The 27,895-nt window shown below is 37.0% G+C and overlaps 1 protein-coding gene across 3 annotated transcripts in view; it reads left to right on the top strand.

The window, feature by feature from the left end:
• The window catches only part of Hr51 (Hormone receptor 51), a 433,291-nt gene that overhangs the window by 224,738 nt on the left and 180,658 nt on the right, over positions 1-27,895 (top strand). For all 3 annotated transcript variants that reach the window (XM_067772890.1, XM_067772892.1, XM_067772891.1), the window contains exon 4: positions 6,890-7,004. In XM_067772890.1, the coding sequence (XP_067628991.1) occupies positions 6,890-7,004 (115 nt within the window). The remainder of the gene's footprint in view (positions 1-6,889; positions 7,005-27,895) is intronic.

Raw genomic sequence — 27,895 nt, 5'->3', positions numbered from 1 at the left:
TCTATAAACTTGAAAAAAAAAAAAAATGAACAAAATTTAAACTAAACGATTTTATTGAAAACAATACTTACATTAAGTAATAATAATACTAAAAGCTATAAAATAATTAGGTAGGTCCTAGATACCAGTCATCACACTCCTCATCAATCTAAGGCGTTGATCAGACAAATAAATAAAAGCGCGGGCCGCGTAAAATTTCTATTGATAGTCAACCGTTCATATCCTTACAAATGATATCTTCATATATGTACAAGTAAGACCAACTGAACCTTAATCAGGTTATGCTACGCCTCACGTTTTTAGATCGATCCATGCGGCACCTAGCGGAGTTTTTTCTGTTTATTGCATTGTCATCGGGTTCTGAACTATATTATCGTATAGAACGCTACACAGATTCAAGCTAAATAAAACCGTTTAAAAAACGTCAGCTTTGAGAATAAATGTGGTTAAAAGTTCCTTGACCATTCCGTTGGATGCTCACAGAAATTTTCTGTTCGCATGTAAGAATATTGGGTTAAAAGCCAGGGTGTTTTTAGTAAAATTTTATTGCAATCAAAACATACCTAATATTATTATGTGGGGCTATTAAAATTTGGTCCTTATTATCATAAATACAAAAGTTATCACGCAAAATTTATCTAGTTTGAACATCATCCATTGTAATCAATTTGTTTATAAACACTTAGATTGCAATCATCAAGCAATTGGATGCAGTCTGCCATTACATAATTATTCAAGGCAAAATTTGTTAGTTGATTAGGGTTCATTTGCGGAACGGTATTTTTTTTTAGCTCAAAGTTAATTTAATGAATTTGTAAAATATGTAAGAGTTTAATCCCTCATGTCAAATTAACTCTGAGTTAAAACAAGTAAGAAAGTCTAAGTTCGGGTGAAAGCGAACATTACATACCCAGCTGAGCACTTGAAGTAGGGTGGCTTTCAGCCGATTTCTCACGTTTTCAGAGAAAAGTATTTAACCGATTTTGATAATCTTCACTCAGTCTATATAATTTGCCAAGAATAGTGTCTCTGCTTAGCAGTATTCTTTTTAGAATTATGTCATTTTTTCCATTTGTCTAAATTTCCTATATCGAAAAAGTCGGGTGGTTATCGTCCGATTTCGCTCATTTTCAATACCAATAAATTCTGGGTCCAGATAAGCCAGTTTACCGAATTTTGTGAAGATAGCTCAATATTTGCTCAAGTTATCGTGTAAACGGATGGACAGACGGACGGGCATGGCTTAATCAATTTTTTTTTTTTTGATACTGATGGTTTTGAAATATGGAATTCTATATGTCTCGTTTCCTTTATACATGTACAACCAACCGTTATCCAATCAGAGTTATAATACCCTGTGTACAAGTACAGCTGGGTATAAAGGTAACTTACCGTTCTGCAAGTAGGCCTAAGTTTAGTTGCATGCACTGAGAGAGTTAATAAAATAATTTAAAAAAAAAATTTTAAGTTAAACGGTTTTATTGAAAACAATACTTACATCAAGTAATAATAATACTGAAAGCTAGAAACTAATTAGGTAGGTCCTAGGTGCTAGTCATCACACTCCTCATCAACCTAGGGCGGTGATCAGACAATTAAATAAAAGCGTTGGGTGCGTGAAATTTCTAAAAATGTGAGGCGTAGCATAACCTGATTAAGGTTCAGTTGGTCTTATATATGACTATCCATAGAAATTTGACGCGTCTAACGCTTTAATTGTCTGATCAACGCCCTAGATTTATGAGGAGTGTGATGACTAGTACCTAGGATCTACCTAATTATTTTCTAGTTTTAGTATTATTATTACATTATGGAAGTATTGTTTTCAATAAAACCGTTTATTATTTTATTTTTATGTACGTAGGTATAAATGCAGTTCGATTCGTAGCAAAATAGTTGCGGACTTGGGCCTTAAAATAATCTTTAAAGCTTTTTCTTTTTTATTGAGAATTCAAATAAATTTGGACGAAAAAAACATTCTTTTTATACTCAGCTGAGCAGAGCTCACAGAGTATATTAATTTTGTTCGCATAACGGTAATCCGTAACGGCATAAAATAATCGAGATAGATATAAACTTCTATATATAAAAATGATCTGGGCGAAAAAAGAAATTAATTTAGTCATATCCGTCGGTCCGTCCGTCCGTCCCCAAAAACACGATAACTTGAGTAAATTTTTTAGGTATCTTAATTAAATTTGGTATGTAGGTTCCTGGGTACATATCTCAGATTGCTATTTAAAATGAACGAAATCGGACCATAACTACGCTCACTTTTTCGATATCGAAAATTTCGAAAAACCGAAAAAGTATTATAATTCATTACCAGAGACGGCGAAAGCGATGAAACTTGGTGAAATAGAAAGTTAGTAAAATTTTGGACAATGGGCGTGGCACCGCCCACTTTTAAAATAAGGTATTTGCAAAGTTTTGCAAGCTTTAATTTGGCAGTCGTTGAAGATATCATGGTGAAATTTGGCAGGAAAGTTGCACCTATTATTATATGTGTGCTTAATAAAAATGAGCAAAATGGGATTACGAACAACAATTTTTTAATTCAAATTTTAACAAAAAATTTAATATCTTTACAGTATATAAGTAAATTATTTCAACATTAAACTCCAGTAATGATATGGTGCAACAAAATACAAGAGTAAAAGAAATGTTCAAAATGGGCGTGGATCCACCCTTTTTCATTTAATTTGCCTAGAATACTTTTAATGCTATAAGTCGAACAAACATTTACCAGTCCTTGTGAAATTTGGTAGGGGCATAGATTCTATGATGGAAACTGTTTTCTGTGAAAATGGGCGAAATCGGTTGAAGCCACGCCCAGTTTTTATACACAGTCGACCGTCTGTCCTTCCGTTTGGCCGTTAACACGATAACTTGAGCAAAAATCGATATATCTGTACTAAACTTAGTTCACGTACTTCTCTGAACTCACCTTATCTTGGTATAAAAATGGCCGAAATCCGACTATGACCACGCCCACTTTTTCGATATCGAAAAATACGCAAAATTAAAAAAATGCCATAATTTATACCAAATATGAAAAAAAGGATGAAACATGGTAATTGGATTGGTGTATTGACCCAAAACATAACTTTGGAAAAAACTTTGTAAAATAGGTGTCACACTTACCATATTAAGTAGAAGAAAATGAAAAAGTTCTGCAGGGCGAAATAAAAATCCCTTGGAATCTTGGTAGGAACAGTGTCGTGGTATTACATATATATATAAATTAGTTGTAACCGACAGATGATATTCTGGGTCACCCTGGTCCACATTTTGGTCGATATCTAGAAAACGCCTTCACATATACAACTAAGGGCCACTCCCTTTTAAACCCTCATTAGTACCTTTAATTTGATACCCATATCATACAAAACGTTATAGAGTCACCCCTGGTCCACCTTTATGGCGATATCTCGAAAACGCGTCCACCTATAGAACGAAGGCCATTCCCTTTTAAAATACTCATTAACACCTTTCATTTGATATCCATATCGCACAAACACATTCAAGAGTCACCCCTGGTCCACCTTTATGGCTATATCTCGAAAAGGCGTCCACCTATAGATCTAGGGCCCATCCCTTATAAAAAAATTAAAATAAATATGTACATTACATAAAAAATTTATAATTTTATCAACGCCATTTGATAATGCAAGAGGTGAGTTTCGAAGAATATTTTTAAATGACCTGGTCGACCTTAATGTGGATATGAGCATGTACAGTTAAGAATAGATATACCAATTTTGATAATGCCAGAAGTCAATGTGTGATAAACAAAAAAAAATTTGTATATTTTTTTAAGAGACGTACAACAAGTTGTGGATATACAAAACTGTCATTCCCAGAATTTCCAAGAGCCCTTCAATTGTGGAATTAGGATCCAAAAGCCTCTTTTTCATTGGTAGGACCGTATATTCACCTTTGACTTTATTTGTGTTTAGTTTGCATAAAAAAAGCTTATATGTCAACGGAAAGACATTTTTCCGCGTTAAACGATGCAAAAATGGTTACTTAATTTAAGATATTTTACAAAATACATCAAAAAATGTCCTTTCTCATTTTCAGTAACAGAATACATCTCTTCAGAGGTATATCGCGCCTTGTATTTATTTTTTATTTATCCACATCAAAAGAAAAATGAAAAGTTCTTAAAAAAACGCTAGTTTTTTAAGCGTGATTTGATTATTATATGCATGTGTGCACAGATGCGCATGATCATATTTTAATGATATTTATTATATTATATATTTGATGTTAGTGGAACCGATAAATTCACAATTACGTCAACCACTAGGCCACTGACGACCTCATATGAAACATTCATTCTCTCTCAGTTCCTTTCCATGGACGGATCTTAAATACCAGCTGTCTGTTCATTCGATTGTACACAATGGTGCATTCGTTTCCAAAAATGGGTCTTAGATATCAGATGGCTATTGAGTTGCCTAAAATATGCCAAAAAAAAGTAATCCGTTCGGTTTCATTATTTTCGAATAAAGCAGCAGTAAGTAAGCTTATAAAAACTTATTAAAATTTATAAAAAAAGGCAAAGTTTTGTAAAAATATTTTTTGATAGATATGTAAGTGAAAAAAATAATATGTACTTATGTATATGTATTTCGACCGCGTTGCTTTGCTTTGATGCTCTGGCACCGCTATAAATAACAATGAACGGCTAGCCCCTTTCTTCGCTTTGATGCGACCAAAACATTTATGTAGATCCACATACAATAAAAAACTCAAAAAATGTATGTATAAGAAATTACGAAATTAGATTCATTCTTATTTTAATGAACGCCAAAAGATAAAACATAATGAAGTTGTCGTTCGCAAAAAGCAGTAAATGAAACATGCTGTGTTAACATATACGTATATGTACAAACTATCTCACCTGTCAAAAATGGAATGTCGCAACGCGCCATAAAAGCCCCGACACATAAGCAGTTTTTCATACAGATACGTTTAGCACATGCTTATGCATTATGAGTAGATTGCACGTAATTTTATGGAGAACGGTAATGAGCGACACTGGCGCCATCTGATGTTGAAAAGTAGCCAACTCCCAAATTTTGTTGCAAGCAAATCATAAGAAGAAGAATTTGATATTTGCTTTGGCTAAGGGTGTTGGCACACTTTGCAAGTGAAATTATTTTTGCCACTGGTTGGTAAACTTTCTAACATTTTTCGCAATTAAAAACTGTAATATAACAATCGAATACGACACAAAATATGTTAGCAAGTATTTTTGTTGTATAGGGAGAATGTTTATAACAGTGCTTCGCGAAATTTTGTATGTGAATGGGCAAGGCGTAATAAACTTCAATTGCCAAAACTGAAGTTTCTTCATATTTATAAACACAACATCTTGATTGATTGTGGCGATGTTACTGGAATGCATAAGCTTGTGTTAAACGCATCTATATGAAAAATGTCATTGTTCCGCGGCCTTAAAAACATGGGCTTTATCCAGCAACTTACATCAATGCGAAGACTAAGAAGCAAACTTTTTCACCAATCGAAAGTTCCCACCAAAACCCGTTTTGTGTGCAGCCCCTCGATGAAAGATGTTGTCACAGATAAATTTTCAACGGGTGAAAAAGAGTTATTTTTTTCTTCGGATTTATAATTCTAACATAAACTAGATTATCCCATTTGAAAATTTTGCATACATTTTCGGTGAAAATCATAAATTAAACCTTTACCATGTGAAATAATCCAAAGTTATTCTGAAATTCTTAAATTTGATTTTGAGGATGCTGGCATCTATGGCCAATATTATTATAAAATAATTTAATTTTTAATTTAATTAATTTTTAAGTTAAATGGTTTTATTGAAAACAATACTTACATGAAATAATAATAATAGTAAAAGCTAGAAAATAATTAGGTAGGTCCTAGGTACTAGTCATCACACTCCTCATCAATTAAATAAAAGCGTTAGGCACGTGAAATTTCTAAAAATGTGAGGCGTAGCATTACCTGATTAAGATTCAGCTGGTTTTATATATGACAATCAATAGTAAATATATCTATAATTTCAGTTTCTCTTAAATAAACAAAATAATTGAATATTCATTTATTATAAGCCGGTGTTAAGCTCATGAAATCTTAAATATTAAGTATAAATTGAACACACCATTAAACAAACAAACATAAAAAATGAAATAAAAATTTTAAAATATGTCTTTAGAATATTTCACTTACAAGTAGAGAATTGCAAGCACACTCTATGGTTAACGAAACCAACGAAAGAAACATGTACATAATTGAGGTCACTTAAACACATATATACTACATACCATTGTGGATAAAACAAGTGTGATATCTTATCCGTCAACTGCCTGACAGGATGTTCAAGATATGTCTACTTTTTGGCGTTTTGGCAGCGTTTTGACAGGATGTTCAATATGGCGGCGCATACGGCCGCCTATCTTCAGCGGGTGATAGAAAGAGATACAGATCACGATAATCGCTTTGAAAATCAGGTGATCCATTCTATTTGTAATTTTGACGTCTATGCAGAAGTTATCACACTTGTCTTATCTACAATGCTACATACCTAGACCAAAATTAATATAACTATTACATGCTCATGAAACTTAAAAAACGTGACCTATGCAAAATGCTACCCTACTTTCGATTTCAGTGGATCTGTTAAATGTTCATTGGGACATGTTATCTATGTAGATATGTGAATAAACGTGTACGTATTTTCACACCTTGTGGGCTTTTACTTTGAAGATTTTTTGTCATGCTGTGCATGCAGATGATGGGGTGTATTCACTTGGAATTTCGATGACACGTCATTATATATATTATAAGTGTGACGTGCGGTTAACGCATTCGAATCTCATTTATTTTCCAATTACAGCGGTGCAAAATGAGCGGCAGCCGCGAAACACAGCTACTATTCGTCCTGAGACGCTGCGGGAGATGGAACACGGGAGAGCTTTACGTGAAGCGGCCGTAGCCGTTGGTGTGTTTGGGTAAGATGTTCTCATACGTCCGCTTTATGGATACATATTTACGTAGAACATATGGGTAATTCCGTATTATATTTATGACTATAAATGCCTTAAACACTTAGTTTTAGATATGTATATACGTTGAACAATTTAAAAGATGGGCCCGTATCGTGGAAAAACAATCAGGGATGAAAAACCAACTTCACTCAAATGTTAACTATGAATCTGTCAAGCTTTTCGTGAAAATTATAAAACATTTTGAAACTTATAAGTACCTGCAGCCCATAGTGCAATAAATCAGACAGGTGATGTCATTATTACCAAATGGAGACGCATTTGACAATACTCGCCCTCATAATTTTAAGTGTTGCTTCTAGTTGCAGCAATGATTTTTTCAGTATCATACAAAAATACTACATTAATGCCTTCTTGAATTATGAAGTTACGTGCAGGAAAGCAGTGGCTGTGTGGTTTGTATTTCCTTTTGTGGGAGAGTTTATTTTCCTTTCCTGATTGGAAATGGAATAGTTTTAGTCAATGGAACTGAACAGGTGGGTCTTCAGAGCATTCCATTGTCCACAACTAAGGAATATGGAAACAGACTTTTGACGTCAATGAGATGATTGTCGATCTGAAACAATGTCATGAAATTGCGAGAACTAACATTTATCTATGTAAGCGAAGTGTTAAGAGGTAAGCAGAAAAAGGCGACTTTCGTAAAAACATAAGGCGGCAGATGTTTAAAGTAATGATGCTTAAAATAATCAGAGCTTTAGAAATTCATTGATGGCAAAAAGAAATATGTGGCTTATCAGAACTTTGTTTTAAATAGCTCTGGCTGACCCAGGACACGTTTAGACAAACATGAAATAACCGTATGACAAAACCCGACAGACATGGATCCGACTTTCTCTATTTATCCACCTGCATCTCCTCTGCCTAACCCTTTCTTATTTCCTCTCCACTCTGCAATTTCTAGTTTACCTTAATCGGCCCATTCAAATTCTCTATCTCTTTCATTCTTCCGTAAATATTCTGATTTATCCTCTTACTCTTCTTTCTCATGCTCTTAATGTTTCTAACAAATTTCATAACATAATATAAAGTTGTTGTTTGATCAGTGGGGTTTTCTTGTGCCCAGGGCAAAATATAATCACTTAGGCGACCTTACCCCATCGTCGATCGTAAATACATATGTCAAAAGCAGTTTTAATTTGCCGAATGAACGTTCGCAGCTAGCAATTGATACTGAGATAGGCAAGAGTATTTGAAGTGCCACTAGCAAGTTTGGAAAAACATCTTCTCCATACGAGATTAAAAAAGTAAGTAATTTTAACGGAGTTTTAGGTTCAATTTCTTTTCTACAGCGAAGTAATATTTTGCAGTCACATATTTCGATAAAAAGTTCTGTTCCATCGAAATCTGTATTATAAAAATCACCCAAGTTCTTACAATTTCTTCTAAGTCCTTGTTTAACAAATTTCCAACGTTTAAGAGAAATCCAGATTTAAAATTAGGGTCATTTAGTCGTGTCGATCGAGAACAATTTTCATAACGCGAGAAATTTCACATTCTGCGGAAAGACCAACACTTCTAGCCGATTCTCCGGGCATTTTGCGGCGCCTTCTTACACGTTTTACTATATCAATATCCCATTTTTCACAAAGAGACTTCGCTTTTTCTATTGCTTCTTCACAGAGAGTGTCTCGAATTTCGGATAGTTCAGCCGCTTATGATTTAATATCATGATAGGTTTCTCTAAAATTCATCCCCGGATTTTGTAATCTGAGCTGCACACGATAAGATTTCATAATAGAAATGAACTGATGGTATGAAACTAAAATTTGGTTTATATTGCAACATAACTGTTCTGGTATCACTTGTGGTGTTAGTGCCCTCTGCTAATTGTTGTAAGTGTTCTACTACATTCTCTAGCCCATCGACGATAACGCTAACCGCTTGTATTCTGGCGCTCCATCGTGTTTCAGATTCACGTTTGACAGTTTTCGTTAAAGCATTTTTTAATAATTCCCATCGTAACTTTGAACGTGAGAAAAAAGGATATATTCTTTCAATTATTCCACAACCTGTCGCAAGTGTTCCGGATATTTGCATGCATTTTTTAGTATAGAAAATTGTTTCCAGAAATCAATATTTTCCAGAAATCAGTTATAATAAAAATACAAATTATCCAGGAAGTTCAGCTTTGCGGACCATTTGACGCCTGGTGCAAATTAGTACATATAAATTTGTCTTCACTCATTTAAATGGAGACAGAAAACTTTTAACAATAAATTTTTTTTTTCACTCATTGGAGTGGTAGTGAAAAAATAAATTGACTGCAATAAATTTTTTTATTCGTAGTGGAGATAGGAAGTACACCACTAAGCTGGAAAATAATTAAAGCGCACTAAAATTTTTCCAATATAGTGTAATGCTAATGGAAGTGTAATGCAATCAAAATTTAGTGCACTATACCCAACTATGCAGTATATTATGCAAAATTTGCAAGTAATAATTGTTTAAACTTCAAAGGATAGTAGCTGTTCTAGAATTTTTGTCCTTATTATAATAATCATCCTCACTCTTTCAGTAGAAATAAGCAAATGAGGATTATTTTAACATAGTAAGGTAAATTATGAAAATTGTTTGCAAATTAACAAATGAATATGTATGAAATGTTAAATTTTGAACCAAATGAACTTTAGAGGTGATTAAATAACTCATAAAAAATGCAGCGTGGACGGTTGAGTAATATCTGGTCAACAGATAATTGTCCTGTAGGAACAAAAGCTAAAAGATTTGAGCCAATTTGCGTCGCGCTCCTTTTAAATTTTTCCTACGGGACCTTCATGTTTTATGCTGATTTCGAACGGTAGCTGCAAGGCAGATGAATTTTCAGTAAGAAACTTTTTAGGCAGAAATACACTCGGTAAGTTAACTAATAGTATCTCCCTCCACGTTAACAAGAAAAGTTCAACTGCCCAGTTGGAAATGTATGCAGTGACATCAATATTTGAGGCATCACTTGGACCTACATATGTATACATGTTATCATAAATGAGCGTTCATTGCCATTTTACGCATGTAGTTCCTCAGAGAGCATGCATACTCTATTTTTGTATTACTTTTGTATGCATGTGGTTGTATAAATGCCGAATGCATTCAAAAGCACTAGAAAAACATGAATACATCCATACGTATGTTTCATACGTTCGAAGGCACTATCTCAGCATTGATCAATAGGCATTTATACTACATATTCAATTGCAATAACAATAACTTTGATATGATGGAAGATGACGCAACTTGAAGATATCAACTTTCATTATATGGACCATTTATACACGCACCAGTTTGGTAGAACTCGACAATCCTGAAAATTATCTTCAATGATGGCAAAGCATCCTAGGACCAATAAATCGGAGGTGGAAATTTATCCTCGATATATCCCTAGTTTATTGCTCCAAGTTGCCCAATCTCTCATCAGTTATTCATATCCCGGGGTTCTTTTAAAAAAAAAATGTTTCGAGTACAGACATATATTTCATTATTATTGTAATACTTCTATATTGATACTACAAGCTGGATATATTCGCAAACCATGAATCAACTATACAAAATTAAGCATTAAGAAATTAGGTATGTATCGTTCTCCTTGCTTGCGCAAAGAATATTTCGAACGAAAAAACGGAATACGTTTACACGAATATTTATTTTATAAAAAAAACACATGCATACAATCACCTTTGATTTTGTTTCAATGTGAAGAACTGTCCGAAGCAATATTGGACGAGAACCTCACTTGCATAGTGTACCTATACCAAGTGTGTTCACTAAGCGATAAACGTCAAAACTACAAACAGCCTCGCTCACCTGATGGAAATCTCAGGTCTAGAGTCGCATTTTTGGTCTCAAAGACAACATTTTTGACTACCAATCGTATCGACTTTTTCAATTTTTCAATCATTCGGCGCACTCGGTAATGGTATCCATTTTGAATTCGCTGTCATTCCGAATCCAGCGAGTGCCTGTCAGAATGCTTGACAGATAAGTCAACACACTTGTACTTGTACACTATGCTCACTTGGCTCAAGCTCGAAGCCGATTAAATTTTATGATGATCAGCAAAAATTTAGCCAGTCAATAATTAACTAACATAACAGTATTGCATCTACATATGTACAATGGGGTTGCTAATTAACATGAATAGTACGTTTTACAGATATGTTACAAATAGTATTGATACAAAAGTATTAACTGCAAGGTAGGGTTGTTACAGGTAGCAAATAAATGCAGTGTTCAGACTCAATTCCGGTCAGAGTATTTTGCTCCGGTTATATTTGGGTCGAGCTTAAAAACTAAATCTGAAAGGTGGAAATAATCGGTTTTATTTCGCACTTTAATAAAAAGATCAGAAAAGCTTATAAACTCCTAATATTAAATAATATCTTTTACATTTACTACAGAATTTCTATAAGTTTTATATCAAAATGATGTACGTTGGGTCAGTGATAGTAGATTAGTGTTTATTTTTTAAACATTAAAAGATCTTAAATAAAACAAAAAGGCTTGATTTTCTTAAAGCAGCTGAATTGACCTGGCTAGGCCACTCTGACATAATCGGTTTAAGGGCTAGCCGGGGGAGATCTCATCGGCAGCGTCTGTACACCTCTAGGTGTGGCTGCAAGCGGGCGTCTGTTTTGGAGCAAGCGGCTCGCTATATAAACGCGCCAAGTAATATTTTCACCCCCGCTGAGCGGGTTGTGCGCTGGGCTTGGGACCCGCCACGTAAAACCATACTCCAATGAAATATAACAACAAGCCTCGGATAAATATACTCTCTATTGATGACGACAATGGCAAACGTTTGAAGGACAATGAATTGAGGGCATGCACCTGGAACGTCCGCTCACTGAATGGGATTGGTGCAGATGCCCGGCTGGTTGATGTCGTCGTCAAAGCAAAATCTGACATCACCGCCATCCAAGAAATGCGTTAGACGAAGCAAGGAGAAAGAAGATCAAAAATTGTGACATATATTGGAGTGGCCATACGAATAAGCGCAGTTTCGGCGTAGGATTCGTGGTGGGAGAGAGGCTTTGTCGCCAAGTGCTGGCGTTCACGCCTGTGGACGAGCGTTTCGCCGCTATCCGAATAAAAGCAAACTTTTTTAATATATCATTCATCTGCGCCCATGCGCCGACAGAGGAGAAAGACGATGAGGTGAAAGACACTTTTTATGAACAATTAGAACGCACATACGAGCGCTGCCCCCGTTATGATATAAAAGTCGTGCTTGGCGACTTTAACGCCAGGGTGGGCAAAGAAGGTGTTTTTGGCCCCACAGTCGGAAAGTTCAGCCTACACCATGAAACTTCTCCTAACGGACTTAGGCTGATTGACTTTGCCGGTGCTCGAAACATGGTCATATCCAGCACGAGGTTCATGCATAAAAAGATACATCAAGCTACATGGCTGTCTCCTGATCGAAATACTCGCAATCAGATCGATCACGTTGTGATAGACGGAGGCATGCCAGTGTTTTAGATGTGCGCACGATCCGAGGACCTAACATCGACTCGGACCATAATCTTGCTGCAGCCAAAATACGCACCCGCCTCAACGCGGCTAAAACCAAGGAATAAAAACACAAGGAAAGCTAGACGTCGAAAAGCTTCAATCACAGACTGCCAATGATTTCGCAACTCGACTCTCACACCTGCTCTCTGAGAGCACAACTCATCCTGAAGGAATACAGGAGCAGTGGGAGCATATCTCCAAAGCACTTCGTACTGCCGCCGAGGAAAAAATTGGTTACCGGCGGCCACGAGAAAGCAACTGGTATGATGAAGAATGCCGCGTTGCAACCGAAAGAAAAGACGCTGTCTACAGGGCTATGTTAAAAGCGAGCGCGACAAGAGGAGTATGTGAACGCTATCGTGAGTTGAAAAGGGAAACAAGACGGCTTTTCAGGAAGGAAAAAGCAGAAGCAGAAAGGCGTGAGTGCGAGGAGCTTGAGCTGCTAGCCACCAGGAATAACGCCCGAAAATTCTACCAAAAAATACGGCGACAGACGGAAGGTTTTAAGACCGGGGCAAGATCCTGTAGGAATGAAAATGGCGACCTTGTAACTGATGTCCAGAGAGTGCTTAGATTATGGAGGGAATACTTCTCTGCTCTCCTAAATGGAGGCAGCAATTCACCGCGCAGAGATGAAGAACCCGATCCCGCAATCGATGATGATGGAATATATGTCCCCCCGCCCGATTATGACGAAGTTAGAATAGCAATAACCAGATTGAAAAACAGCAAGGCCGTGGGCGCTGATGGATTGCCTGCGGAGCTATTCAAGTTCGGCGGCGAGGAGTTGGTAAGGCGCATGCAGCAGCTTCTTAGCAAAATATGGGCGGACGAAAGCATGCCCGGCGGTTGGAATCGAAGTGTTCTTTGCCCAGTCCACAAGAAGGGGGATACTGCAAAATGCACCAACTATCGTGGAATCAGCCTTCTTAATATCGCATATAAGGTCCTTTCAAGTGTATTGTGCGAAAGATTGAAGCCCACCGTGGACCGGCTGATTGGACCTTGTCAGTGCGGCTTCAGACCTGGTAAATCTACCATCGACCAGATTTTCACAATGCGGCAAATCTTGGAAAAAAACCGTGAAAAGAAAATCGACACGCATGACCTCTTCGTCGACTTTAAAGCCGCCTTCGACAGCACGAAAAGGAGCTGCCTATATGCCGCTATGTCTGAATTTGGTTTCCCCGCAAAACTTATACGGCTGTGCAAAATGACGTTGAGCAACACCATCAGCTCAGTCAGAATTGGGAAGGACCTCTCCGAGCCGTTCGAAACTAAACGAGGTTTCAGACAGGGTGACCCCCTATCGTGCGATTTCTTTAATTTGATGCTGGAGAAAATTATACTAGTTGCAGAACAAAACCGCACTGGAACAATATAATATAAAATAATATAAAAGTGTGCAATTACTGGCATATGCTGATGACATTGATATCATGGGCCTAAACACCCGCGCTGTTAGTTCTGTTTACTCCAAACTGGAAAAAGAAGCTGTAAAGATGGGTTTGAGAATGAGGACAAAACGAAGTACCTGCTGTCATGGAGCAAAGAATCAGCGCATATGCGCCTTGGCAACCACGCTACTGTTGGCAGCCATAATTTCGAAATAGTAAAATACTTCGTTTATTTGGGAACCAGCATCAACACTAGCAACAACATCAGCACTGAAATCCAGCGAAGAATCAATCTGGCCAATAAATGCTACTTTGGACTAGATAGGCAATTGAAAAGTACAGTCCTCTCTCGGCGAACGAAAATCATACTCTACAAGTCACTTATCGTACCCGTCCTGCTATATGGGGCAGAAGCATGGACCATGACAACAGCAGATGAAGCGGCTTTGGGAGTGTTCGAGAGAAAAGTTCTTCGAAAGATTTATGGACCTCTACGCGTTGGCGATGGTGAGTACCGAAGAATATTTAATGATGAGCTGTAGGAGCTATACGCAGACATCAACATTGTCCAGCGAATTAAAATGCAGCGGCTGCGCTGGCTAGGCCATGTTATGCGAATGAAAGATGATGCTCCGGCCAAGAAAGTGTTTCTATCGTAACCCGCCTATGGAAGCAGAGGTAGAGGGCGGCCCCCACTCCGTTGGAAGGACCAGGTGGAAAACGATTTAAACTCCCTTGGTGTGACCAATTGGCGCCGGTTGGCGGAGCGAAGGAGCGACTGGCGCGCCTTGTTGGACGGCCATAACCGTTTAGACGGTTAAGTGCCAATTAAGTAAGTAAGTAAGTAAGTAAGCTGAATTGACTGTTAAGTCTGATTCTGAACAACTTTGAAAAATAATATTTCTCCCTATATAAGTATGTCCGGGCAGATTAAGCCCACTTCTGTACAATATGTGGTGTGCTGGGCCCGTATTACGTGTTACGATCAGTGACTGAAAACCATTTTCACTCAAGCGATAACTATGCAACTGTCAAACTTTTCCTAAAAATGATAATAAGTTATGGGGCCTATTGATGTGTCGTCCTACATGTTTTTGGGCGACTCCGAAACGCATCTTCTAAGGCAGATGTATTTTTAACTGAGAAGCTGTTCAAGGCAGAAATACAAACGAAGGGCTTGCCAAGCCACCAAACCAAATTTTGATGTTAGTTGTGCGCCCGATTTTGGAAAAGGAATAAAAAATATGCTCCCAAAATTTAATTCTTACTCCAGTCTAATCGTTACTTGGGTAAAAATTTCGAATACTCCAAACACTGGTGGCAAAATATGAGGGAAACGTGAAAAATCGAAAAATCATTCGATTTCAAATAAAACAAATAGAACGCGCGATCTTGGACCGCACCGTAACATCTGATCCTTGATCGAATGCCGTTTTTTAAATCACAATTGCTCCGAAATGGTGTGTCGGATTAGTGAAATATGTAAACTAGGGACATAGCGTACTCACCAGATCCATAATATATTATTATCATTTTATATTTTATATTCTTTAATAGCTGGATATCCTAATTTTTATCGCTTGAGTGAAAACAGTTTTCGATCCGTAATCGTATGTTATACTGTTTTCACACAGAAACTTAATGATCTCATTTCACCTTCTAATGAAATCGTAAATTTTTTGCTTTCACACAGAAGTAACTGCTCGATTAGTATGAAGGATGAAATGTCAAGCGAATAAAATGACAATGCTATATGACAATCATGGCAGAACGATACAAGGAGGCAGCAGGGTGACTGACATACCTACATACATAAATAAGAATTCCATGTACTTTGTTTTTGTAAATTCGATGGACAAATGTCAAAATCGTACTGAGCCGGAAGTTGATGTATCAAATCAAATAAAAAAAGGTTATAATCAGCTGTTCGATGCGGCCACCTTGTATCGTTCCGCCATGCAGACAATGACATTTACTTTGACAAATGAAATTTTTAAGCACTGAACACACCAAAAGCTAAGAAACCGAACGCTCCCAACAGAGTTGCATTGTGCTTTTGACTTCATTAGGCATTCGATTAGCTACTAATGAAATAATTATAGATTCGAATTTTGTAGGGAAGATTGAGCTCAATAAGCGTCTTAATGTAGAAAACTGCCTTTATTATTCAATAAGCCGTCTGTGTGAAAACAGTATTACGATTCCATAGCTGATCTCATTAGCTTATGCTCGAAAACATCAGAGTTCCCATAATGCAATAATAAAGGTGACGTCAACAACATGACGTAATTTTCGGCAGCTATATTTGCCAGTATTTACATGTATTCCAAAGTAATAATTTTTAATTGCTTAATTTTTCGTACAAACTTCCTAAAAAAATAAAGTTTTCTACTAAATTTTTACTATATTATTTTGGGGAATAAAAAGTTCTGGTAGCGGTTTATATAGTTATTATATTTCTAAACCTACATATAGGAGAGTATACTCCAATAGAATTCAAAGGCAGTTATGTATGATACACAACCCTCTAAAATATACATGCCGAATACCTGCATATTCATTTCAGCATGGTAGTGCCGATATACTGCTGCTCAAATGTTTTTGTTCTCGATAAGGGAATGTACCTACAATCACAAAAATTTAGTAGGCCAACTTTCTTGATTTGGAATTCAAAACTCATTTCGAGCATATTTGGGCTTGTTCTGGATTTCGATTCCTACGAACTTAGTCGGAATCGAAATGGATTGGTGTTCTGAATATCGATTCCGACCAGACTTGGTCGATTCGAAAAGTTTTGCCTCTGAGCAGTCAGAATCGAAAGTAATTAGCCTATTAAGCACAATTACATTATTTTTCCCAGAAATAAGTTTTATTAAATTAATTATTTTATTTGGAAGATTTATAACAACTTTTTGCTGGACTATTCCTTTAATTACCATAACAAATCTTAATTTGAAAATTCCTATCAAAAATTTTCCAAGCTAAACAAAGCGATTCTGGTCGAAAGGAAACCGACGTGTTCTCCATTTCTATCGATAAATTTTTGCGATTTTTTGCACAATTGCACGTCTTCTTGCCTCTGCATTTCCGAAAATCATTGGTGCTGGCATTTTGTTCGAATTGTTGCACAATTTTAATTTAACTAAAACCAAAATAAATAAAAACAGCTGTTTAACTTGATTATCGACTCGAAATGAAAACGTTTCGAAATCGACTTCGAATCGATTTGTTTCAATAGGAATTGAGAACACCAAAAAGAAATCGACTCAGAATCAGCCTTGTCTTACTTTTCTAAACGAGTGGAAATTCAGAACAACTGTACACGTTTGAATTCGAATGGCATATCTGTCGGGATCATTGGGATACCTTTGAATTTTCCAGTCAAAATTGTTGCCTCGATAACATTGTTCATAATTTTCTTGACTGAAAGTCTGGTGCCGTTGAAAAAGTCGTGGCGGATTTATGTTTCGAAGAAGAATGATGGGTACACCAATTTTCAATGTTAGAACGTACGGTGGCATGCCTGGCAAATCAAGCGAATTCAAGAATTCAGTTGGAAAGTTGACAACCTCGTCTTGATTTACCACAGTATTGATGGACTTATATGTTGTCGTTTCACTGGGTATTCCATACTGAATGGTGAAGTTGATGGTATTGACATCGATGTTTTTGGCTGTTAATATAGCACGCGTACTGAGCCACTGATGGTTTTTGTAGTTTTGTGCAATGTTTGGGAAAACTTTTTGCACCAATTCGTCGATGCTTTCTGTGATCTTACAGAAGTTTGCTGGCAGGGTGATACATTGTGTAGATGCATCAATTTCAATTCGCCCATTTCCAATATCCATTAATTGTTTTGCAAAATTTCCAACCGATGCATCCCGTTGTAGTTGTACACGCATGTTAGTTTTCAGAGTCAATTTCTGTAAATGACGCCATAGAAGTGATGATTTAAGACATGCATTAAGTTTATCAGCGGGTGTTGAACGTGGTATAATGGGCAGTGTTTGTCTAAAATCACCAGACAATAAAATGAGTGCGCCACCAAAGATCCGTCTGATTCCTCTCAAATCTCGCAGAGTACGATCAAGCGCTTCTAATGCTTTCTTGTGAGACATTGTACATTAATCCCATATGATAATTGGACACGTTTGGAGTACTTTTCCCATTCCAGAGTTTTTGCTGATGTTGCATGTTGGTGCCTCAGTGTTTTGCAAATTCAACGGCAGTTTCAATGCTGAATGCACAGTTCGGCCACCATCCAAAAGAGTTGCCGCAATCCCAGATGATGCAATAACCAGTGCAATATTATTTTGTGATCGTATGGTTGCCAAAATTAGTGAAAGAAGAAAGGTCTTGCCTGTACCACCGGGCGCATCTATGAAAAACAGTCCACCGCTTTGTTCTGTGATTGCACACAAAATTCTGTCATATGTGTAACGAACTTCTCCCGAATGCTGCCGTTTTACTACTGGAAAAGGGTCAGGCGCATGCTTCCGAGACGGGTCTGCATACCTTGCTATGCTACGGCCTGGCTCAGGGAAACGGGAGTGGGCTTGTCTCGGTCACATACACCGAAATTCGTACGAAACAAAAATCTGTATGCAGGGTATTTAACACTATTTACTTCATGAACGAAGATAAAAATACAACACAACAAAAAACCAGCGAAACTCAAGCAGAGAAACAAAAAAAATTTATAACAAAAGTAGAATCAAAAAGGGTCATTGCAACCAGCGATGGAGGGATTGGAAAGATGGAATTTTCCCTCCTCGTCTTTACCTGTGTACCTTGACTTTATGTACATTAACCCAAGAAAAACAGTTAAACCTGTTATACTAACCTTTCTCTACATTTCGTCATCCAAATGAAAGAACTAGAATTCCATTTCTCTTTTATACCACAATGATTTCATACATTTATTGAAAAATAGGTAATAACTAACTCTATTTGATCAGCTAGATAGTATTTAAGAATATAACAAAAAAAAATATAAATCCATCGTATTCTCAGTTTTTCGATATGTTTTTTTTTTTTTTTTGTTTACAGTTTATTCAAAAGCCAATTAATACTACCTAATACTGTTTTCATACAGAAACTTAATGATTTCATTTCACCTTCTAACATTCACACAGAAGTAACTGCTCGATTAGTATGAAGAATGAAATGTCAAGCGAATAAAGTGAGAATTCTGTATGACAGACAATGACATTCACTTTGACAAATGACATTTTTAAGCCACTGAACACACCAAAAACTAAGAAACTGAACGCTACCAACAGAGTTGCATTGTTCTTTTGACTTCAAAAACAGTATAAGACTAAATGATATCTATAAGTATTTATTATTCTGATATACAAGCTCTCTATGGTTTGGTCCGTTTATTGTAGTAGCTTTATACTTAATTATATAAATATTAATATCAAACATTCGTAAGATTACTTGGGAAATCCCATTAATCGCAAATCCCCTCAATATATGGGCTTTGTTTTGAGTTATCAACTCGATTTTTGCGCTAAAGTAAAATAAATAAACGTAAAGACTAAAGACACGAACTTGTGCCAAAGAAAAAATATGCAAACGAAATGACTGAAGACACGAAATTGTGCCAAAGGAAAAATATGCAAACGAAATGACTAAAGACACGAACTTGTGCTCGGTAATGCAACAGGTTGTGAGTGTGTTAGCTATTATGTTCAAACGTAATCAAACTTAGATTTCAAATCGCGGTTTAAAATGTAAAGACAAAAGGGATATTTTTCACCTAATAATTACCAATAAAATGAAAAATATTTTCCAAATCTAACACGTCGACAAATGTTTCTACTGAAAAAATACAATAGCCGTGTTTTTTAACACGCGTATATCCGTTTACGCTTAAACTTTATATCGACTGCTAAGAGACAAACTATAAATACACCTCTGAAATTGCTGCGCATAAATTTTGTCCTACTAAATTTCAATACGCATTATACTCAGATGTAACTGAAATATGTGTCTTTGTTTCACCCTGTACACTAATTCTATGTATTATATGTGTGTCCACAATTCATCGCAACTGATTCAGCTATATGTTATACCCTATGGCCATCAGAGCGTTGCGTCTCCGCTTTTCGGTACACCCTGTTGCTGTAGCTAGTTGTTTTACCACAGCCGCTAGATGGGTCTCCTAAGCATTATCTAAGCGAAGATAGGCGTTTTTTAACACGCGCAAACGAAACGTATACGCGCGTGTTAAAAAAACACGGCTAATATGTACGTAATTGAAGTATATTTTTTTTCTACTTACTTGATCTCCATCGATGCGACGGTGAGCTCAGCGACGATGACGGGAATGTTGTAAATTCGATGTATTATGTCTAGCGACCTGTCAGCTGGTGCTACAATTATTTTTGAAAATACACTGGCAACATGTTAAAATGTATAATTTGACATCACTAGTAAATCGAGTGGTGTTAATTATACAAAAAAAATGTATTAACGAACTTAAGAGGGCGAGCCCATTTTCGGTATTACCTACGAGATCAACTCTTAAAATTTTATACCGAAAATGCGAGTTTGTGAACTTTGTCGGAATTCCAAACAATTTAATTAAACCAAAATTACGGGAAGCTTAAATCGACGAGATTATTACCTTAACTCCCTGTTTTATGGTACACAAATTTTCTTTTTAAATTATCATAATTACAATATGAAACTATCACTGAGTGATCGTAAGAAAGACCAAAAAACTAGTTACATCCCTAATTAATTTATTTATGTAACCAATCTAACTAGCTAATTTTCCTACGAAAATTTGGAAGCAAATAAAATCCTTATAACTTATTTAACTCTAGAGATAATTTTCCAGGAATCCGTTAAGTCGACCGCCTCGACGTCTGTTGGGAAATTTCGGCGCCTGAGTATGGACCAAGGTTACAGCTACTCCTTCACCTGCGTGATGATTTTTCACTGCAGATTGCCTGCTACTTTTAATATCGTTGTGGGATCGAAAAGTCCAGCTTCCGTCATAACAGTACGATTCCTATGGCGCCATACGTGATATGCTATCAAGGGTATGTTCATGCACAATGAAAACCATTCGCCACATAATAAGAACAATAAGTTAAGAAAAAATATGTAGAGGGTCAAATTTATTAAAATTTTTGTTAGCAATTGCCGAATTTTCGGATTGTAGGAGAGTTTCAGTTTGATAGGCAGTTCTGTATTTCATCTATTGAAAGTTATTCTGTTGTGAAACTCGCTCTGAAAGCTTTTCGCTACTTTAATAGTTATTCCACTTTATTGCACAATGCACTTTAGAGCGTTTTATTAGCTACTACTCGATTTCAATTTATCAGATGTTTTGTAAACTTTGAGCTTAACCAACACAATTCTCATTTTTAAGGCTATGTATATAAATTTTCTCTTGATTAATTTTGTCAATCATTATCTTAACGCTCTGTAAAAGCTTGTTTGGAGCATTATTTATTAGACATTTATTCACATTCACAAATTAACCGTCCACGAAATAAAATGTACTTGATTCTACGCCATGTTTTCAGCAACTTTAAGCAATTAACTTTAGAAATTATCTAGAACAGCCGGGGATTTTTGTCCCAACGCACGCGGTTTTGGGTCCGACGGTTTTAATTTTTGCCAGGACATTCCGATGTCTCCTCATAAACTCTTGGTAAATTGAAAAAAATTTCAAAAATCGTTTGGATTTCACCTTTAGATTTTTAACGCACTTATAATTACCAGCTATTCGGAAATTTAATGTTTTTTTTTTATTATTATTGACTATTCAATGCAAAACTTTGTGCACAAACGAGTGTTCGGGTGGTTCTCGCCCACCGTGGTGGTCTTGTCGATGTCTACATCAAAACTGATTTTATTAACCTTTGGCCTACGCCTTCAAAGCCTTTGCTTCTACCGGGAGTTTTCCAGTTTTCCATATCTGCTCTCCTTAGGTATAAGTCAAACGGCATCATCGCCTGATCTTCCCGTTAGACATTGTTCTTATTTTCTTTTCTTCTTATTAAACTTTTGTACAGTCAGATCAGAAAATGATTTCCTTACACGTATCGAGAGATGAGAAATAACGTTATAGATCACGCCATCCAAATTTGCTTAACAAAAAAAACAGGAATGTACCAGCATAAATTCGTACTGGTTCAAAAAAAAAAAATGCTTGAAATTGCGTAAACCCTAAATAAATCATCTACGTAAATATCGATCGTTGAATAGCCAACAACCAAAGCTCAAATTTTATATTTCCCCATATCCTCCTCTTAGGGTTCGAACTTGGTACTTTTCCCTATTGGGTACTTCGCCATCTTGCTCTGGCGCAGCTAGGCTATTTCACCTTAAATAAGGACAGAGATGGTTCTTGGTAATCCGATCCGGTTTGGGACTGTTTTTATATGATCGAAATCTACTGTACCTCGAATACAGCAAAAAAAGTCTACCAGTTTCTTGTAAAAAAAAGAACAAAAAAAAAGGGACAGATGAACACTAGTTTGGCATAGCATTCATACCGGTTGTGCGATAGCTTGCATCATTGGATTTTCTGCATGGTATGTATGTATGATTTGTGCCTTAACATCATCTAGTAGTTCTCTGTTGCACTAGTTGAGCGCCACCTTCGTTATGCGCATTGGGGGGGGGGGGGTTTCCAAGTATTAGTGAATGGTCACTAATTCCAATCTACACATATAATACCTATACGTGTACCTACAATTGTACAATATCAAGTGGGTGTGTTGGTGATTGCCTTACCTGGACTTTTAAGTTACGCTCGCCCGCTCACAAGCATATAACTCTGTTGGTTCGTCAGAGCACATCGTCGGTAAGTATATTTTTATGTTGTTGCACTGGGCATTGGTCGTGTCGAACTGTTCGAACCAGTGTTCGGTACAATACAACAAACATGTTGATATGCAATACTCAATTATTATGGATGTTGTGATAATGATATCGCCCTGTGATGGTCGCATATTACGTCGAGAGGCTAATATCATTGTGATGCTCGTCATATATGCAATGCGTTGATCTAGAATCAACTTCGGAAGATTTGTCCTAACGAATGTCCCCAGTTCGTCAGAATCATAGTGTGTTTCTCGTTGCAAATCACGATCGAAAAGGTTGTTTGCAGGTCGGTTTGAAGCAGGCATTCTCAGTTGCACCAGTGCCTTGTTAGCGATTGTCAAACATTTGTCTTCAATCAAAATCAATGCCTCGTTATACACGTTTTGTGTGAATGGAATGTCCGGATTTAGATTCGCAGCGCGCAAACGATGTAGAATATCATCACTCATTTTGTCCTTGTATTTTTCCCAAAGATCTTTCGGATTAGATGGGTAGCAGGTTGTCCATATTATGGCAAATAGCGTGCGTATTTGTTGTGGTCGAGCAGTATGCGATGCATCAGCTAGTGCAGTGTCCCAATGTGCATCATTCTCAAGAAGATTTAGTTCCTGGCAAGCTCGGCTATAAGTGGCGCGAAGCTGACCGTTGACTGTTCTTTAATCTTGGAAGGATATTGGTCCACGTATATTGATCAACACCAATCTTAGATAGAAACATTCTCTATTGTTCGGATGAACAGTGTACAGACGACTCAAGGCATCACTGGAATATAAATTGGGGTGTCCTTCAACTGCTTTACCTTGTTTGCGACGTTGAAATTTTTTAGCCGATGCATTCCACGTGTAGAATTTCGGTACCTTAGAATAAAGCAAAGTTTAGCAAAAAGATCATCCTGGAACAATGAGCAAAACGCAGTTAAAGTTGTTGCCGGTGGAACCAATGCTCTTGCACGTACATAATCTGCTGTAAGGTACACGCGCTGTCCATTCTCGAGATGCACTGCCAAGTGTACTACTGTTGGATATCGTTCATGGATTGGAAATGATAAGATGCGCCATACTGCTTCATTGCTGCTTATGTAGCGTCCAAGTTGGTATTGGTTGATTTCGTCGAGCGGTACAGCTACATTCCCTACTCCGAAGACTGCCCTGTCGCTTCCTTTGTTGACATATTTGCAAATGTATTTGATCGACTTCACCAAATTGCAATACTCAACATTAATGTGTGCTTTGAAGGCCTTTGAAAGCAATGGTGAATATGGCGCAATCCAACGATTATCTACTTCAGTATCAATGTTTCGTACTTTCACAACGGCAGATCTGCCACCTTCCTCAACTTATCGTCGACGATACAGTGGATATCCGTCATTGCCAATGATGGTATCAGACACCAATTTTCTTGGGTATCGTTTCGTACATTTCCCATCAGAAATGCATGGTGAATTGTTGTCAAATGCACCACATGGCCCATGGATCTTAGTTTTGGTGACGACGTCGAATAAGCCTGGATCAATGTGTTTATCTGGTATTTCTGCTGATATGATTTGATCAATTTGATCTGGCATAATTTTGTTGATCAACCAAGCCAAAATATATGCATGTGTCAATCCTCTTTTCTGCCATTCAATGGAATACATCCAGCAGCGTGTATCTCCAAAAGCATTATGCTTGACAATAAAATCCATCAAACATTTCAATTTTTGTTTAAATACGCGTGCGGTAATGTCATGGCGGTCGGAAAATTATTACCCAAATAATAGAAGTTCTTTAATTTCATCCCATGTTGGATTGCATGTAAATCTGGACAACTATATGCGCGAACGTATGTAATCGCATCTTGTGTGTATTCATTCATGTGCCGTGGACTCCACGTGAATGTAGACGGTAATATGACCATTCTTCCATATTCGTTTGCATTGACGTTGCCATCATTAACGATTGCGTCACGTAAATGGATGTACTCTTCAGAACGCAACTCAGTTTGATTCAATCGAATATATAGGAGCCGTACGGTTTCAATCTTCGCGCACATGTCGACGATATATTGATGGAACAATTGTCTACATTTCAGAATGTGGTTTTCACCGTTTTGATGAATCATCAATCGATACGAATAATAATTCATGGCACTGACTTTCTTATTCGTTTCCTCATCTGTTCGTGGATTTCTCATTTTGATGTTAAAATGATATCCGTCATCTCCTCGCCAAAACAGAATCGGATACTGCAATCCGTCGTATGAGCGATGGTTTTCGGAGACTCGCTGGATGTCACCACTTCTGCGATGGAGAATTATGTCCCGCGATTCAAAATGTTCGCCAACCATTACGATCGCCTCTTCATCGATTGTTGGTGCACTGAATTGTCTCCCGTGTTGGCCAAATGGTCTTTTGTCTGCTCGAATCACATCTCTGTAGTTATCGGCTGGCATTCGTTGAATGGCGGTTTTAAACAACCGAATTAATTCATTGTGTAGATCGAAAAAGCCTTGTAACGCAGCCACAATTTCTCGTCTAGTGCCCGCATTGTAATGATATCGTTGTTCAATTTGTTCATCACTATTTGCCATAAAATAAATTTGAAGAAACTTGTGAACTGCGTCCGGCAATGGTAGAAGCGATCCGGCATGATGATAAATTTGCCCTTGGACTTTGAATGTTGGCATGTAATTTTCGCGCACGACGTTCGTTGCACCGAATGATGTCATTTGGAAACATGAATTGTACTAGCGGATGTTTTCCAAGAAATGCTTCGATACAGGTGTAACATCAGATAGAAACGTGACAATGGTTCGGGTGGTGAATGTAATTCTGGTAGCTTAACTTTTCCACTGGCGCATCACATTTCCAGGCGTTTCATTTTTAAATTTGAGTGCACTACAATACATGCAAATTGTATCCATTTTTCCAATGACGACATTTGGATGAAGACTGCAATCTTTATTACTATCATAATGGAATGCACTACGATTCAAATCAGTGGACAGTGTTCGTCTTGATCGAGCAGTGCTTATTCGAACATTTTGCAGCCTTGATGCTCGTTGTCCAGACGATTCAGATGAACGGGTCCTAGCGGCGTGTACACGAAGATTTTGCAGCCTCGATGCCCGTTGTTCAGACAATTCAGACGAACGGGTCTCAGCGGCGTGTACTCAAAAATTTTCCAGCCTTTGTGCTCGTTGCTCGACTGATTCGTAATGCTCTTCTGTTTCGAGCTTGCTTGAGGTGTAGATCGGCCAATTGCTCGTCGTTTTGGAGGCATAATTAAACAGGAACGACGTGATAATTAAACAGGAACGTGTGATGATGAATTTACAAGATGTCACCAAGTCGCCGATGGTATACGATGCTATCAAAAAATTTGATATTTTTTGATCTCTTTAATACCAATTTTTTTGATCTCTTTGATTTATTTGGAAACTACTTGTAAAACTTTTCTCACTTGTTGACTTAATTCAATACTTCTTAAATCTAATTAAAAAACTGCCCTGCTTAAGTACTTTTTTAGTGATGACTTGTTCAGCTACATCGTGCAATCGCTTCTGCTTCGATTATCACGAAGAGTCGGCACGAAGAAAAAGTAGCTGCGCTCGCTTGTGTGAATGAATGTTCATATACGTATGTTTGTTTATTAATTGAACTCGATATAGGCATACATACCGCTGTGTTAACTTACACATTCGATGATCTTCGTAAATTCACTGTAGAAAATTAATATAACCAGCTCACGGAAACTACAAATATTCAATCTGATTAAAGTATTTATCTAAATTAATTTAGCCTACACTGAAAACAAAATTTCGTAATTTTGAGGAACGAAAGATTTCGTAGAATGTACGGAAGTGCTTTCGTACATATTACGAAAAAATTAGATATCAGGTTTTAGTATATTTACGAAAAATTTCGTAGTATTTGCAAAAGAGTTTCGTATACTGAAAATAAAATTTGCATTCGTACTATTTACGAATAATTTCGTAGTATTTACGAAAGAGTTTGGTAGTATTTACGAATTAGCAATTAGAAAATTCCTTTCCACCTTGACCGGGCATCGAACCGGAGATTTCAGGATTATAATTCGTAGCTGCATAGCGTTATGCCGTCATTGCCTGTTCAATCGCCGGCTAAGTTATAGTTTTCACATACATGTTTGTTTATTACAATGTACGAAATTTTTCGGAATTATAGATTTCGTTAGACTTCAAACCCATTTGTAAATACTGCGAAAGCTTTCGTACAATGTACGAAATTTTTCGTGGGGAGAAATCTACGAATGTATTTTATAAAATAGATGAAATATTTCGTAATATGTACGAAAGAAATGTCTTACGAAAGCCCTTTCGTAGTATTTACGAAAGGTTCGTAAAATCTTTCTTCATTGTTTAAACTCTTTCGTGATATGTACGAAATTTTCGTACATTGTACGAAAGATAAGACTACGAAAGTATTTCGTACCACTTTTACGAAATTTTATGTTCAGTGTACGATAAAATGCACAAAATTATTCGAAATACACTTCCCTTGTATAAAGACGTTCTAGGGTTACCCGGGTCCACGTTTTGGCCTTATCTTCGAGACCCTAGTCGCCAATAGGTATGAAAATTATCCTGTATTAAAGTACTCATCAGCAGCTTTCATTTTATATCTGTATTGTATAAACACATTCTAGAGGTACCCGGGTCCACGTTTTGCCCTACCCTAGTCACAAATCACAATCAGAAATCACAAATATTTATAAAAATTACCCTGTACTAAAGTACTCATCAACAGCTTCCATTTGATATCCATATTGTACAAACATATCCTGGAGTTACCCTGGTCCATGTTTTGGTCTATATCTCGAGACCCTAGTCACACATCGGCATGAAAATTACCCTGTACTAAAGTACTCATCAACAGCTTCCATTTGATATCCATATTGTACAAACACATCCTGGAGTTACCCGGGTCCATGTTTTGCTCTATATCTCGAGACCCTAGTCACGCATCGACATGAAAAGTACCCTGTACTAAAGCATTCATCAACAGCTTCCTTTTGATTCCCATATTGTACAAACCCTTCCTGGAGTTACCCGGGTCCATGTTTT

The sequence above is a fragment of the Eurosta solidaginis genome, chromosome 3, assembly GCF_040869045.1.
Source record: "Eurosta solidaginis isolate ZX-2024a chromosome 3, ASM4086904v1, whole genome shotgun sequence".
Lineage (NCBI taxonomy): Eukaryota > Metazoa > Arthropoda > Insecta > Diptera > Tephritidae > Eurosta > Eurosta solidaginis.
Note: the sequence above shows the minus strand (reverse complement) of the source record. Positions and strands in the feature narration are given on the sequence as shown.